Source organism: Corvus hawaiiensis, chromosome 5 (genome assembly GCF_020740725.1).
Source record: "Corvus hawaiiensis isolate bCorHaw1 chromosome 5, bCorHaw1.pri.cur, whole genome shotgun sequence".
Taxonomy (NCBI): Eukaryota; Metazoa; Chordata; class Aves; order Passeriformes; family Corvidae; genus Corvus; species Corvus hawaiiensis.
This window is the reverse complement of record NC_063217.1, coordinates 74,851,150-74,865,239: the sequence shown is the minus strand read 5'-3', so window position 1 is coordinate 74,865,239 and position 14,090 is coordinate 74,851,150. Positions and strand designations below refer to the sequence as shown.

Sequence of the window (14,090 nt, the reverse complement as noted above, 5' to 3'; positions counted from 1 at the left end):
GGGGTCCCAGGGAGGGGGTCGGGATGGACCCCGTCCGGAGGGGAGGGCCCGGGGTAGGAGGGGCCAGGAGGGAGTGGACCCCCCTCGACCCCTCCCACCCCGGACCCCCTCCTCCGGAGGGGGCCCGCCCCCACCCCTCCCCAGGACCCCCCCCTCCGGAGGGGGCCCTCCCTAACCCCCCACCCGGACCCCCTCCTGAGGAGGGGGCCCATCCTAAACCCCCCCCCCGACCCCCGCCTAAGGAGGGGGTCCTCCCTAAACCCCCCCCGACCCCCCAACCCCGGGAACCCCCAGTGTGATGGGGACAGCCGGAGCCCCGGCGGTGTTTGTGAACCGCATGGGGGGACCAGCACAGCGGGCCCGGCCCCGTGCGGGGGCTCGAGGGGCGCCGGGCTCCGGCCCTCTGGGCTTTATTATCCGGCGCCCCGAACCCCGCGGCTGCGGAGGAAGAGAGAAAGGGATAAGGGAGAGAGAAGAGGTATAGGAGGGACAGAGCAGCGATAAAGGGGGGATAAGGAGGTGCATAGGGCAGACAGAGGGAAGCCGGGTCAGGTAGGGCGGAGGGGGACAAAGGAGGAGCAGGAAGGTAGGAGGGATAGAAAGGGAACAGAGGGGAGAGTCAGGTTGGGTAGTGGGGTGAGGAGGGATAGAGGAGGAAATACAGCGGGGGTTAAGTTGGTGAGTGGGGTGAGGAAGGGGCAGGAAAGGCGGAGGGGAGAGAGGGAGCGGGGTTTGTGGGGAGGCGGGGAAGGGCGGTATTGGGGGAAGGGAGGAAGGGGAGAAAAGCAGAAGTAGAGAGAAGGAGAGAGAAGGAGAGAGAAGCGCCTCACGTGGGCCCCGCCGGGGGAGCCCGGACCGGCCGCTGCCGCCACCTCCGCGCGCTGGGGAGAAAATGGCGGCTGCGGCGGCTTCCGGGGTTTAAATGCCCTCGGCCCCGCCCCGCGCAGCCGCCCTGGGGCCCCTCACACCTGTGCCCGGAACAGCGAACACCTGCGCCGGCCCCGCCCCTCACACCTGTGCCAGTCCCGCCCCGCGCTCTGTGGCCCCGCCCCGTGGCCCCGCCCCGCCCCGCGGCCCCGCCCCGCTGTCCCGGGGCCGTGTCCGTCCCGGGGCCGGCGCTCGGGACCCTCGCTCGGCGCTGTGCGAGCCCGGCCCGGGGGCTGCTCCCGGCGGGGACCGCGCCGAGCCCGGGGCGCTGCGGCGGGGCCGCGACTGGGGCCGGGGGTGCGGGGCCGAGTGCTGCCGGGGTCCCCCGGGGGTCCCGGGCGGGGCCGCCTGTCCGCCGGCGGGAGGACCGAAGCGGGATCGGGGCCGGGAGTGGTACCGGGGCCCGGATCGCCGCGGGCGGGCGGTGCCGGGTGCGGCAGAGCGGGGCCGGTTCGCGGTGCGGTCGCGGAGCCGCTCCGGGGCCGGGCGGGGCCGGGGCTCCCCCTCCGTGTGGGCGCGGGACCCCGCGGGGCGCCCTCTGGCGGTCACGGAGCGCGGTGCGAGCGCGGCGCCCCCGCGCGGGCAGGGCCGGCCCCGCAGCCCCGGAGCGCGCTCCTGCTCCCGCTCCCGGCTCCCGCTCCCGCTCCCGCTCCCGCTCCCGCTCCCGCTCCCGGCTCCCGCTCCCGCTCCCGCTCCCGCCTCCCGCTCCCGCCTCCCGCTCCCGGCTCCCGCTCCCGGCTCCCGCTCCCGCTCCCGCTCCCGGCCCCGCCGCTCCGCCAGCCCCGAGGCCACCGCGCCCCCGGGGAGAGCACCGCCCGCCCCGCCGTCCCTTCCCCGGGATCCCAGCCCCGTGGAGCTGCCGCCCGCTGCGTCCCGATGGAACCAGCGGGGCTGGATCGCCGTGAGCGGGAGGAGCTGCTCCGGGGCTCCACCCGCAGGTGGACCCCTCCAGGTCTCCACCTGCTGCATTTTTCCCTGCTTCCTGAAGGAGGTGATACCTGTCAGACCACTGGGCTCATCTACATCCTTGGTCCCCAGGGAGATGTATGAGGACTCTGCCCATGCTACCTGCTCCAAAGCTCAAAGAAAAGATCCCTAAGATTGATGACGGTCAGTTCCTGACCCTTCCTTCTCACCTTGGTTATATAGTTTGGTTATTAAGGGGATGATTTTCACTTGCACCAGGGGTACCACTCCCAGCAGCTGTGCAAAGATGCCAAAAGCAGCCCACAGCCCAGCGCTCCCCCGAGTTGCCTTCGCTTTCACGTGCTGCCCTTTGGGCAGGCCCTCCTTTTCCAGGTGAGCTCAGAGGCGGGAGAGGTGTGCAAGTAGGGGTCCCGCTTGCAGGGAAAGGGGCCCAGAGGGGAGTGGCTGGTGGGGGTCCAGTGGACGCATAGGTACGTGCACTCGTAACACTGGTGGAGCCAGAGAGGCTCCGATGGTTGCTCTTCCCCTAAGTCCTTCGATGGTTATTCCTGGCCAAGGAACAAGGTCAGAAAGCTAATTTGATCATGGCACGTTTCAGCCCAGAAACCAGAGGTTTTGTGGAGAAGCCCAGGCACACCAGCCTCATCCTCACTGCCTGTGCACAGGCGACAGGAGTTGGACAGAGATCTGTGCCACCTCCGGACCTTCTGGCGACCCCGCAGATCCAACCACTCCCCCAGGTATCCCAAAACATGCTTCAGTGGGTCCAACACTAGAGTGTCGGGGAGCCCCTTGTATGACCCCACTAATTCTGGGATCTCGGTTCAATCAGACAAGACCTGGTGCATAATGAGGGAAAAGACACAAACTCTCCCATAAATGCATAAAGTTACTTTATTTTCAGTATACATTTAATTTTGAAAAATATAAATGCTAAAATATCTCATCATCTTCATCTTTTGATTCCATAAAAGTCACAATAGAAAGCTTCATAAAACTGTAAAATACTATAATGTTATAAGGAATTTCATGTTTTATATTACTGGAAAAAAAAATCATCACTTTAATATATTTGAAATGTTTTCTGCTTTTTTCCTTTTAGTTCCACCACCTGATCCACTTCGTTTCATCCTAAGCTCTCATTCTCTCCTCCAAAGCAAACACGGACTTAGGAGAATTAAAAACAATAATGAAAGTATCTGAAAGTGCGACTTGATTCCAATACAGACACAAAGGTGTATCAGCCCAGGGGAGGGGGCAGTGCAGGCCGGGCAGGGACAGAACTGGCTGTAGCCAGCGGCCATCACGCGTCCCACCGTGAGCTGGGACCTTGGATTTGCTGGGGGAAGGTCATTTCTGACGGCTGCCTCTGATCTTGGAGGGCTTTGGGTCAGTCTCCACATCTGCTCCCTGAAGCGCCCACCCCCAGGCTTTTCTGACAAAATGCCTAATTTGGATTGAAAGGATGTTTTAGTTATTTTCGAAGGCATACGGCGTGCAGAGAACCTTTCCTTGCCATGTTGCAGGCTCTTCCCTGCTGCGGTGGGTGTTTCTCATGGAAAGCCCCAGAGAACCCTTTGTCCTGTCGGCAGCGCTGCTCTCGGCACAACACAAAAAACACAACACAAAGATCTACATCAGCAGTCAGGACACTTCAAGTGCATTTAACATGGTTCGGAAGCAAAGACCTCACCTCCTTTTTGGGGAGACAGGTCACCAGGCACCAGCAGATGGAAGCTGTGCCTGTCGAACTGACCGGGAGAGCCCCTGGGATCCACCTGAGGGCACCTTTCCTCTGGGACTACTACACATCCAGAGTCTGGGCAGGACCCAAGCAGCTCCTGTGTACTCTGCAGGCAACGCTCGAGCCTGCGTCCCCATGGTGAGCCAGGAGCAGGTGTTCACCAAGAGATGGAGCTCACTGGCTAAAGCTGGCATCACACTTCCCAAGTTACCTGTCCTCCAGCAGCAGAAGGGATCCCAGAGCTACTCCTCTTCAGGTCTTTCCCAAGTCTCCCCAGCATTTTCAGAGTGGGTTGCAGCCAGGTTCCTGGGTTACCCAACACAGATTTCATGGAAATGGGAGACCCCTTGAGAGCGAGCAGGGGCTGTATGGAGGTGATGGCTCCTATGTGGGAGCAGATGGTAAAATTTGGCATTAAGGTCTCAGCACCATCAGAAAATCCTCTTGACTTCACCAACCCAGACTTTGGTTTCGCAAGGACTAAGTGGCAGCATGTGCCCATCCTCTGTTACGGGATTGTCTCCATCAGGGAATTCACCTGGAGAGCTGGGGTATTTTTTCTTCTTGTTTTGTTTTTCATTTTTGGATGAAGCTTTTAGTGTGTTCCCCCATGTCCTGGTGAAGTGCAGTTTCCCAAACGCATGTTCACATGCACGCACCAGTATAAACACATTACGGAGAGAAAAACCTCTCTCCTGAGGTGATGCTCACTCGCTTGCTTCCACCCCAAAATCCTGGGATGCCCGTGCCTGGCCTGCTTAGTCTTGCTGCATCGCTGGGTCTGGGGCTGAGTAGCCAAGGTTTAGGGTAAATTCTGTAGATGATGGTAGACAGGTGTGGGATGCAGGAGGATGCGGATGTTTGCGAATCCGAGTGTCGGGACGAACATCCCAGCAGGCCACCTTCATCTTCCTCCTCGTCCGCTGTGCCTGAGCCACACCTCGGGTCTTCTCACTGCACACACACACACACACACCGGTGTCCCATGGAAATCATGGAGTGATCCCATGTCCGAAATCAACAACAGGGATATAACCAGCATCTGTCTGTAGCGTTGGACCAACAGTGTCTTTAAGACTCTTCTAAGATCATGAGAGATTTAAGTCTCCTTCACAGCAGGGATTACTCATAAAAAAACTCCAAAAAACCAACATAACCCTAAGAAAAACAGATGCTTTGGAGCAGAAGGTGTTAACTGAACTGATCCAGCTCTATGCAGGTCCTGGAGATTGTGGTGTGATGTCGTGGGTTTGTTTTTTGTAAAAATCACATTATATATGGTACAATACATTTTTTTACAGAAAGCCTGGCATCTAGAAATAAGAGGTAGAACTACTCATAACTATATGTTTCCTGCTGCAGGAAAAAAATTCATTTTTCTTTACAGTAATTAAAAAAAGGTTAAAAAAATTGTCAAAAAAAAAGAAGTCATAGGTTAGGCCCCCATAACTTAAACAAAATAATCTAGGAAAATAACACTCTTCCATGTACCTGACGGATTAAGTCCATTAAAGTGTTTCTTTAAAAAAAAATTGCATAGGAAAGGGACATTTCCAAACATGCTACAGCGATGGCAATGGTCTGTCTGTGCTGGGAGTGAAGTACCTTCTCTTTTATCTACAGGTGAGAGCACATGAGGGTTAGCAGCATGTTCCAGCATCTCTGAGCAGTGGGAGCAGACATGGAATTAGCCTGGAGGTCAGCTCTGTTCTGCCAGACAAACACCGGTGCACAACAGCCAGTGCCTCTGGCATTCCCACAGGTCCGACATGACATCTGTAACGCTCCTGCCCTCGCTGCGCTTCGGAGCCGAGGAGAAGGCAATCCGAGTCCTGGGCAGCGCGGGGACCCGGACAGACCTGGGGCCGCGGGCAGGGAGGGGCAGCGGGGTGGCTCAATTACCTTCACCGGCGGGAGCAGGGAGCTTCTTAACATTTGGCTACTGACAAAATGAATTTGTAAAAGATTGGACAGACAGACAAATTACAAAGTAGTTTCTGTTCCCTTGCTCCTCCAGAAATAACCATTGTCTTCAGGCTCAAGTTCTATTCTAATTTGAGGCACAACTTTTACTGGAGTTCGTGGAGGGCTGCGAAGAAGACGACAGACAAGGTCAGTGCAGGACAAATGCTGGGCTTTGGGAATACACGGCTGGATTTAAGGTAAGGCCCACACACAGATAATCTGAATGAGCTGGTCTGAACACTGCTCACAGCAGCAGGCAAAACCACCCATTTCACTGACCCAGGAGCTCCAAGTGTCCTGCACTTGTGCCTCACAGAATCCCGAAGTGTTTGGCTTGGAAGGGACCTTAAAGCTCATCCAGTTCCACCCCCTGCCATGGACAGGGACACCTTCCACTAGACCAGGCTGCTCCAAGTCCCGTCCAACCTGGCTTTGGACACTTGCAGGGATGGGGCATCCTGGTGCTTCACTGCAGGCTGTGACAATACCCATCAACTGCCATTGAAATAATCCGGGCATCGCCACTGGGATGAATTTCAGCCGCTGTCTAAGACCTGTAAGCACGGACACACCTTTGATGTTTCAGAGGAATAAACTTGCCTAGGTCCAGATCCCACTCCTGGTGCCGGGAGGCCCAAGCTGGCCCCAAGGACCGGACTCTGAGCAATTATTACTTGCTGCAATTTAAGATTATTATTTACTCTATTTTCCACCACAGATATGGAAAAATGGGTTATTTCCCCTTGGCAATGCCCCTCTGGACTCCTCCCAGGAGCTCCACGTCTTTCTCCTGGTCCGACTCCCAAACCAGTCCTCAGTGCTGCAGCCAGGGTCTATCCAGGGCCACTGGAGCCTTCAGGTCTCTCACAGGCTCTCCACTCCCCATCCCAAGCACTGCCAGGGGCTGGAATAACTATGGAATCAACTTGTTCATAATCACCTTGGGAAGCAGCAACCCAGTGTAGGGAATGTTCTACAAGTGTTTTTTAAGAATTCCCTATAGGAAGCTTGCTGTGTTCTGAGAGGGGGCAGAGGTGCATTTTTCTGACTCATTCCAAAGCGCACTTCCCGGGTGCTTACCTTGGCATGGCGTGTGATTGAAGGAAGGGAATTGTATCAGCACGATGTGTGGCGTTCAAGGAATGTCGGTGATTTTTCTCCTGGGGGAAGAAAACCTCGGCTGTCATTGTGGCAGCACTGACCGCGCCTCAAGCCCAGCCTCAGCGCCTCCAACCCACATCTATGGGCCAAGCTCTTTTCCTGTTAGCTGCCAGATGGATCCACAGCTTGGTGAGGAAACACTCCATTCCTGTCTCTCCTCCAAAGTATTTGGGTGCGAACAGGACCCGTTTCCCAGGAGTTCCCCCACCTTTTGGGCTTGACACTTACCTTGGATCTACACCCCTCAGTTACCCCGCGCTCCCACTGTCGCACCCAAAGTCCTTGGGAGAAACAGGGTTGCTTGTGGCCTGGACTAGCTTCTCTCCCCCGACCCTATGGGAAGCGTGCTTTCTGGGAATAAGAGTCCCATTCCCGCTCTTGCTGCAGGAGAGCTGATGTTAGTGGTACTATCAGGAATATACTCTGGATGGCAGAGTTGTATTCAAGCACAATCCCACACTGGTGCTGATTTTTTTTTCATTCCAGTGGCCTGGTAAATTTTAGTTTTTATTTTGCATTGTTTCTAATTAAAAACCAGCAAATAAAATACTGGATTATAAAAATGCATAAATACACTAACCAACTACAGCTCAGCTCATGGGTGATTTACCCTGTTCTATCTCCAAGGGCATTCCCACAAATGGGTTGATGGCAGAATTACCTTTTCCTGAACTATTTTAGCCCTTAAGATGTTGGAAAAAAGGCATCTGATCCTAAAATCCTGAGTAACAATATTTAGGATGCAGTTTGGTTTTAGTACATCAGGAACGTACAAAAAACACAGAATGAGGAGGATGTGTGGCTGCCTGAGGCTGATTTTGGATGATGCGCTGACATCAGCAAAACATTGAGGATATCCAAACAGCCAAGAAAATGTCTCCTTTCCAATGGTTTTGTTTTATAATCCCAATCTCTAGGTGTTCCTGTATCTAAAACCCACGGGGTAACGCTTAGCATTCCCTGAGGCCTCTGTATGCTACCTAAAGGAAGGGGACCTGGCTCCCAGCTCTTCAGCCCTACGGATAAATTAAGGATCTAAAGATCTCAGGGTTTAGGTCCTGTTCCTAGGAAGCACTAGCCTGGCAGCAGCACTGATTTATTACTTCAGTTTGTATTTCTCCCCTCCCCCCTCAGAAGAAAAGAGCATATGACACCCTTAGTACGTTAAAAAGTCATCCCAAAGGCAAAATCACCAAGGTCAGCCGTGATTCCTCACTTAAAAGAGGAAAATGTAAAATGGGAATGACTGAAAATAAAGATTAAATTCATCAATTGTAGCTATTAACATGAGAAATTAAAACCAAAAAGAAGAGCACAAATCGCCCTAGAAGGGAAATATGTTAATGGCCAACTGATCTCTGCCTGTGCAGCTTAATGACACAAATAATTAATTACTCTGTTAAATGCTGATTTTTGCAACTGCTTGGCACCTAAGGGAACAAACAGGGACAGGACAGCGCTGCAAATCCAGAACACCAGGCTCAGAGGAAAAAAATAAATCCCACCATCAGCAGGTTAACACCAAGGGGGAGAGGGAGAGGAAAGGAAGAGAGAGTGGGTGGCCGGGAAGCCTGTGAGGAGCTGGAGAAAAGCACTTAAACTGGAGGCACCAGAAGGAACAACACTGATTTTGTAACCAGCAAGAAAAAAAAAAAAAAAGCTCACAAAAGCAAAATCTGTCATAAAGCAGGGGCCTGGAAATTAAAAAGGAGAGGAAAAAAAAAAAAGAACAAGAGAAAAGTACTTCTCAAGTAAAAGGAAAGATTAAAAAATAAAAAATATCACTTTAAATATACAGAGATATATTTTTGTAGTGCAAGTCAGAGTCAAGCAGGCATGCAAGAGCTTAGTTCTACTCACTGTCGGCAGGTTTGCTATCACTTAGGAAAGGTTCCTGCTCCATGATGTCCATTGGTATTTTAATACTTGGGACTTTTTCTGAGTAGGGGCAGTCAGACTGTGAAAGAAACGTGTAAAAGGTCTTAGAATATTCCCAGTGCTCTCTCTCTTTATCGTCTCCCACACATTAAAATTATCCTTCACATAGTTCTGTAAGAATGAGGAAAAGAAAAGAAGAAAAAAGAGAAAAGCATCCTCCAGCTTAGTTGCCTGATGGATTCCACTGGTTCCCCACTGCACCCCACTTCCCTTCATCCCTCATACTCCGAAAATAAAACAGACTGAAAGAATAATCTTGTGGAATTGTAACTTGCAATAAATCTTCCCTCTTCCCACCCCATCGTCTTCTAAGACACGATCCCATTCTGCCTGGAGTCAGCTGCAGGAAATAGAGATGGAAAATGCATTTGTGGGCGGACACAGCAGGGCACTGGCTGCTGGAAAAGCTCATCCAAACCCTTTATCCTGCTGGGATTTTTGTAAAAGCCCTTGGTTGTTCCCAATTGCTCTACAGGGCCCAGATATGACATGGCAGAGGTTCCTTACATCAGACTGGCTCAGATCTCTCTTTAATGCAAGTGGAGTCAAACCCAATCTCAGTTACACCTCTGGTTCATCAATTCCAGAGCCCTTGGAAGAATTCTGTAACCCTGGCCCAGCCAGAGAAACAGCAACCAGGTCAGGATGAGGGAAAAGCCGGGGTTGGGTACCAGCAGAATTTTACACCCCACTGCCTTCTGTCACCCACCTGTTTCTGCTTAACTGGAGGTGCTTGGAATTGTTTTGCTCTTTTAAAAATAAAGGGAACTCCTCATAGGCAGGGAAAGGCTGATACTGCCTAACTTGGCCAAGGCAAGAAAAGTGGGATTTGCCAGAAGTGTTGGGACATCTTTGTTCCTGAAGAGAACCAGACCCACAACACCAGGGCGGAGGGAGGAGACCTTTCAGTCAGGGCAGGAAAACACTAAAGAGGCCAGAGAATGGCTCTCCTTGGATTATTATTCTTATTTTTAATTTGTTTTTTAACATAACTGATATCCAGTGCCTTATTTCATACTCCCAACAGCAAGATGTTTCCTCAGGACTATTTTTATGAGGCTCAGGGACAAGCGAAACTCAAATAAAGCACAAGCAACACCCAGCAGTTCCCTTGGCTGAACTCGGATCCATATATTGCCCCCCGAATCCCACAGGATTAACTCTGGGGGGTGGATATTTCTGGAAGGGAAAGTGTGAATGTAATCCAACCAGTAATGCCCAGTGCTGTATGTTCAGGAAGCTGGTAAAAGCAAGTGCTGAAAAAAAACCAACAAGAGTTAAGAACCAGTATTTTGCATAAAATCTCTTACCCATTAGGTTAATTACTGTACCTGGAATTCAGGAAAAGCCTGGGAAGAGAGGAAGTATCTTAAAACATACTGGAGAGAGGGGACCCATGGCTCGGGATAAGACGCTGCTGGATTCACACCAGTCAAGAGGAGGGGACGGAGTAAAACCTTTGCTGACTACTCAGGAGGGCCTCTTTTAATCTCATTTTGGTTTGCTCAGAGGTGCTAAAGATAACCCTCGCCCTGGGAACTGGAGGAATGATGGGACAGGGCTGCTTGCTGAACTTAGTCTGAACTAAAAGCCAATCCTCTGAACTGTTTTTCCCACTGCACTAAAATGGGATTCTTTTCCAGCTTCAGGCGACCTTACCTCTCCCTACACCTCAGGAAAGGCCCTTCTTCATGGACGTGAGCAGAAGTGACGCCATGCTTAGAACTCACCACAGAGTGGGTTGAGCACTTCAATGCAAATTTAAAGGATTTGAGTTAGACCTGAGAAGGAGAATATGTAAAAGCACCAGGACTACATTTCTTCTTTTTATATATAGAGAAGGAAAGAGAACAGTCAAAGGCACATGGGTCTGGTCTAGCCGGGTCACTTTTCACTATTTAGGGCATGCTGCCCCCTGAGGTAGGACCAGAGTGTACTGCAGAGGGCACGGATGCTCGGGAAACACTTAGGTGATGAGGTTTACCAACACAAAGCAGTTTTTCCTGCAATATGACAAATCACATCTATTTTGTGCTTTCCAAAAGAGCCATTACAAAAATATTTAAAAAAAAAAACCAGAAGGACCTGAGCTGCTGGTGAAAAGCATTCTCCTCCTAAAATGCAAGAGACAACGAAGGGGAGAAAGGCGCAGGAGGGAAGCTGGAGGAGGCAGGGTCATGAGAGGCATTCTAGCAAGGGGCATGACATCTCAGCAGGTACCTGGTGCTCTTGGAAAGTGCGATTTCATTCCTGGCAATGCACAAACCACCCACCACAGGCTGGAAAAGGGAAGGCAGTGTAGAAAATAAGTTTTCTTTGGGACCCATTTGCTGCAGCAGCAAAAGACTGAGCTGTCAGCTCCCCAAGTAGCTGGAAAATGTCCAGCCTGCAGCACTGGGCAGGGCATGGAACGTGCTGGGGGTTAGCTACTGGAAGCTAACCCCGGCAGCTACCTAGGAAGGAGGAATATGACAAGAGCAGGAAGCTCCTTACATCATCATTGTCACTGTCCATACTGCCCTTCTTCTTTTTCTTCTTCTTCTCATCCTCTTTCTTCTTCTTGTCCTTTTCTGGAATGACGTCGTCAAGAAAGCTTAAGTCATGCTGGGAAAAGAGGTAGTCCATGGCTTTTCTGACTGCCACCAGGGCCAAGATCTGCAAAGGCAGAGAGGCATTCCCAGTCACATTTTACCTTTCATTTGGAACACTGCATTCCTCTCAGTTCTGCTTCTAAGCCCATACTCTTGAATTCTGGCTGTAAATGAACATACAGAGAAGGTGGTGAACACCTGGGACATCTCTGTCAGCTTGAAAGGTTGTGCTGTGACTGCCTCATGTCAGAAAAAAACAGAAGCAGTGGACACAAAACAGTATCATAATCACTGAGTAATCCTGTATTACTAAACAATAAATAGAAAAAAACGAGCACTTTCATTTACTTTTGGAGGCAGGTTCACAGGACAGCCTGAGTAATAAAACCTTGACTTACTTCTCACCATTTGCCCAGCTGAGCTCTTAAGAAATCAGACAAGTGCCAATCCATGCTCCCAGAGTTTGCAGAATAAAGTTTACTGGGATTGTGGCAGCAGGAAACTGGAGGAAAAGCTTGTTCTGTGCAAGACTGCAATGAAAGCACTGGGAAAAAGGAAGGCACATGTCTGAAATGGGTGTTTACGTGGACGCTGGGTCTGACACCCCCAGCAGAGGCCACTGGGATCCCACATAGGCTTTGCTAATGGCTACATCCACAGGCTGGAAGCTGTAACCCATTCCCAACAGGCTGCCTTCAAGGAAAACTTTGTCCCAAGCAATGATGATCCGCAGCACAAACAATTCCTAGGAAAAGATCTCAAGCATCCACTTGTGCAACTTAAGACGCAGTTACGGACGTGAGGAATTACTCAGGGTGGAAAGATGCCATGCAGACACTCGTGATCATCCCACTATGAATTACTGTGTTGAAAATGCCTTTCCTCCAAATAAACAGGGAGTTGGGCAAACCCTCACAAACTGGAAGTCTGTACTTTTTTTGCTCATGAGTGCAGAAAATTGAGCTTTTGCCATCACATCCAGCTCCATCAAAGCTGTGGCTGTGCCTTCCCTGAGTCTGCACCATTCTAACAAACTTTGGCAGCCTTGGGTTTCACTCAGATTCTAATATGGGCAAAGAGATTTTAGATTCAGCTTCCAAAATCAGTGCAACACAGCCATGGAATTGCGATGGAATGCCACATCAGTGGGAATTACTACTAATTTTTAACATCTTTTACAGGAGCATGTGTCCCAGCAGGAACACTTGGAGGATTTTTTTACTTGCATCATCTTTTCTCATTTCACCATCTTGTTCTGTATCTGGGTTCTGCCCTCCCTCCTTCTCTCCCTCGAATAAGCACTGCAGCTCCTACCTGCCCCCACAACTGATATTTTACTTGTCCATAAACCTGAAATTAGGTGACCTGGGGCCACGATTTATTCAGGAGTTTCATAAAGCTTCGTCTTTGCAGAAGTCTGACCCATCTCCAAGCCAGAGAGTGCCTAACTGTGTCTATAGGTCTAGTTCTAATATGAATAATCACCCACTGATGGTAAACAACATTAGTGTCTTTTTACTTGAGTTCAAGGAAAAGAGACATTCCCTTTCCCTCCCTCTGGCACCCCTCTTAGCACTGAGCCTCCTTCTTGGTTTTGTCAATTTGTGCTATTTAAAAGCCAGGGAGACATTTTGTATCTGGTAGTTAGTGTGGACTAAAACAGGAAAACTATGTCACTCTCCTTGGTTCGTGCAGCTCAAGGAGAAACCACGGCAAACCTCACCTTGGCAGCCACGAATGGTCAACACTAACTACACCATCCTGGGAAAAAATTAACTTTCCAGGCTCGTTTTCCTCCAGACGATTTATGTAAAGGCAGCCACAGCCACACTGACCCCGTGCAGTGCTACGTGAGTGCCATGAGTGGAGCTCTGAGCCAGAGATTCGCCAGGGAGAGGTTGGATTTACACACTTACAGGAGTGTACAAGCAAGGAAGGAGCAGGCTGTGGTGAAAGTGAGGGATGTGAAGGAGTGTGGGGGTATACTTACAGCTTTTTACCGGCTAGGCTAGTAGTTTAATGCCTTAAGAAAGCCTCGAGCAGCCTAGAGAGGTAGCATGGGCAATCTAGCATTTCAGTAGCTCTAAAAGCGGCAAAATGGTAGCTGCAAATCTAATACCACCAGCAGAAGCAAAGAGGGAGAATTATAGCTCTTAGCTTGCCTAATTTCCCACAATTAGAAGCTTTCAAAAGAAACAGAAGCACACAGATGGTGGCAGAAAGAGTCGCAAAGCCAAAAGAGGGCAGGTCTCCTCCCCTTGGTCCTCTCTTTTATTCGGAGAAGGGGAAAGGGGAGGACTGGGGGCGGAGCCGGGGTGACCGGCAAATCAGACCCTGCTAAAGAGTTTGAGTTACATTTGGTTTTGCCCGCGCTTGGAACAAAGGGGTTCAGCTTGGGGAGGGGGAGGGGAAGCTCGGAGCAGGCAGCAACAAAGAAGAGCATCACCTACCATGACAGGGAATATGATAGCGGCCACAGTGGATTTGAGGATCCAGAGGAGGGCCAGGCACACCACCTGCAGGAAGGTGAAGAGGTGTACCCGGCGCAGCGGGACGTGGCGCAGGTAGATAAAGTCAGGCTGGTGTTTTAGAGGCATCAAGAGCAGCTTCAGACGATCCATGAACTGGAAAGGAAAATAAAGGGGATGGTGAAATGAAACCCAGGATGCACAAAAAAGAGAAAACAAAATGAATGCCTAAACCAGGGTCAGCATCACACTCTGGGGTATTTTTACTGTCCTCCTGTTCCCTGCTCCTGCCAAGGGAAGACATTCAGCCTTCAGGAGCAATGCTTTTGTTTTCCCCAAATAAACTGGGAGCAGAGGTCAACAGAGGTG

The 14,090-nt window shown here is 51.1% G+C and overlaps 1 protein-coding gene and 1 long non-coding RNA gene across 13 annotated transcripts in view; one reads left to right on the top strand and one right to left on the bottom strand.

Annotated features, from left to right (window-relative positions):
• The first annotated feature begins 1,744 nt into the window (after nucleotides 1–1,744).
• Nucleotides 1,745–3,052, top strand: LOC125325661. The gene is made up of 3 exons (XR_007203475.1): nucleotides 1,745–2,037; nucleotides 2,113–2,226; nucleotides 2,453–3,052. It is a non-coding gene; the product is annotated as an uncharacterized LOC125325661 (long non-coding RNA).
• Nucleotides 2,726–14,090, bottom strand: part of SLC4A4 (solute carrier family 4 member 4) — a 153,502-nt gene continuing 142,137 nt past the window's right edge. For 8 of the 12 annotated variants that reach the window (XM_048302817.1, XM_048302818.1, XM_048302820.1 and 5 more), the window contains 4 exons: nucleotides 13,704–13,877; nucleotides 11,156–11,317; nucleotides 6,644–6,723; nucleotides 2,726–5,687 (listed from right to left, as the gene is read on the bottom strand). In XM_048302817.1, coding sequence (XP_048158774.1) covers nucleotides 5,582–5,687; nucleotides 6,644–6,723; nucleotides 11,156–11,317; nucleotides 13,704–13,877 — 522 coding nt within the window. In that variant the 3' untranslated portion in view covers nucleotides 2,726–5,581. Of the gene's footprint in view, nucleotides 5,688–6,643; nucleotides 6,724–8,584; nucleotides 8,682–11,155; nucleotides 11,318–13,703; nucleotides 13,878–14,090 lie in introns of those variants that run through there. The other 4 variants (XM_048302816.1, XM_048302824.1, XM_048302825.1 and 1 more) reach the window with 2 other exon arrangements.